We start from the raw sequence: 207 nt of genomic DNA, 5'->3' as shown, positions 1-207 counted from the left end.
AACTGGGCGTCAATCCTGCCATTTATGAGCTCGATGAGGATCCAAAAGGGAAGGAGATGGAGAAGACTCTGGCAAGAATGGTTCAGAGCAGCTCACCTTTACCTGCTGTGTTTATAGGTGGTAAATTGGTCGGCCCAACTGATCGAATAATGTCTCTGCATCTTAGTGGCAAACTTGTTCCTTTGCTTCGAGATGCAGGAGCTATCT

At 46.9% G+C, this 207-nt stretch overlaps 1 protein-coding gene across 1 annotated transcript; it reads left to right on the top strand.

Annotated features, from left to right (window-relative positions):
* Positions 1-5: 5 nt before the first annotated feature.
* LOC114578998 (glutaredoxin-C1-like) lies at positions 6-200 on the top strand (the record flags this gene model as incomplete). The annotated part of the gene is made up of 1 exon (XM_028692641.1): positions 6-200. A coding segment is annotated over one exon (195 nt), but the record flags the coding sequence as incomplete, so codon positions are not given.
* Positions 201-207: the final 7 nt, after the last annotated feature.

The sequence above is a fragment of the Dendrobium catenatum genome, unplaced genomic scaffold, assembly GCF_001605985.2.
Source record: "Dendrobium catenatum unplaced genomic scaffold, ASM160598v2 original_scaffold_246470, whole genome shotgun sequence".
Lineage (NCBI taxonomy): Eukaryota > Viridiplantae > Streptophyta > Magnoliopsida > Asparagales > Orchidaceae > Dendrobium > Dendrobium catenatum.
The sequence above is the reverse complement of the archived record's forward strand: the minus strand, read 5'-3'. Positions and strand labels throughout refer to the sequence as shown.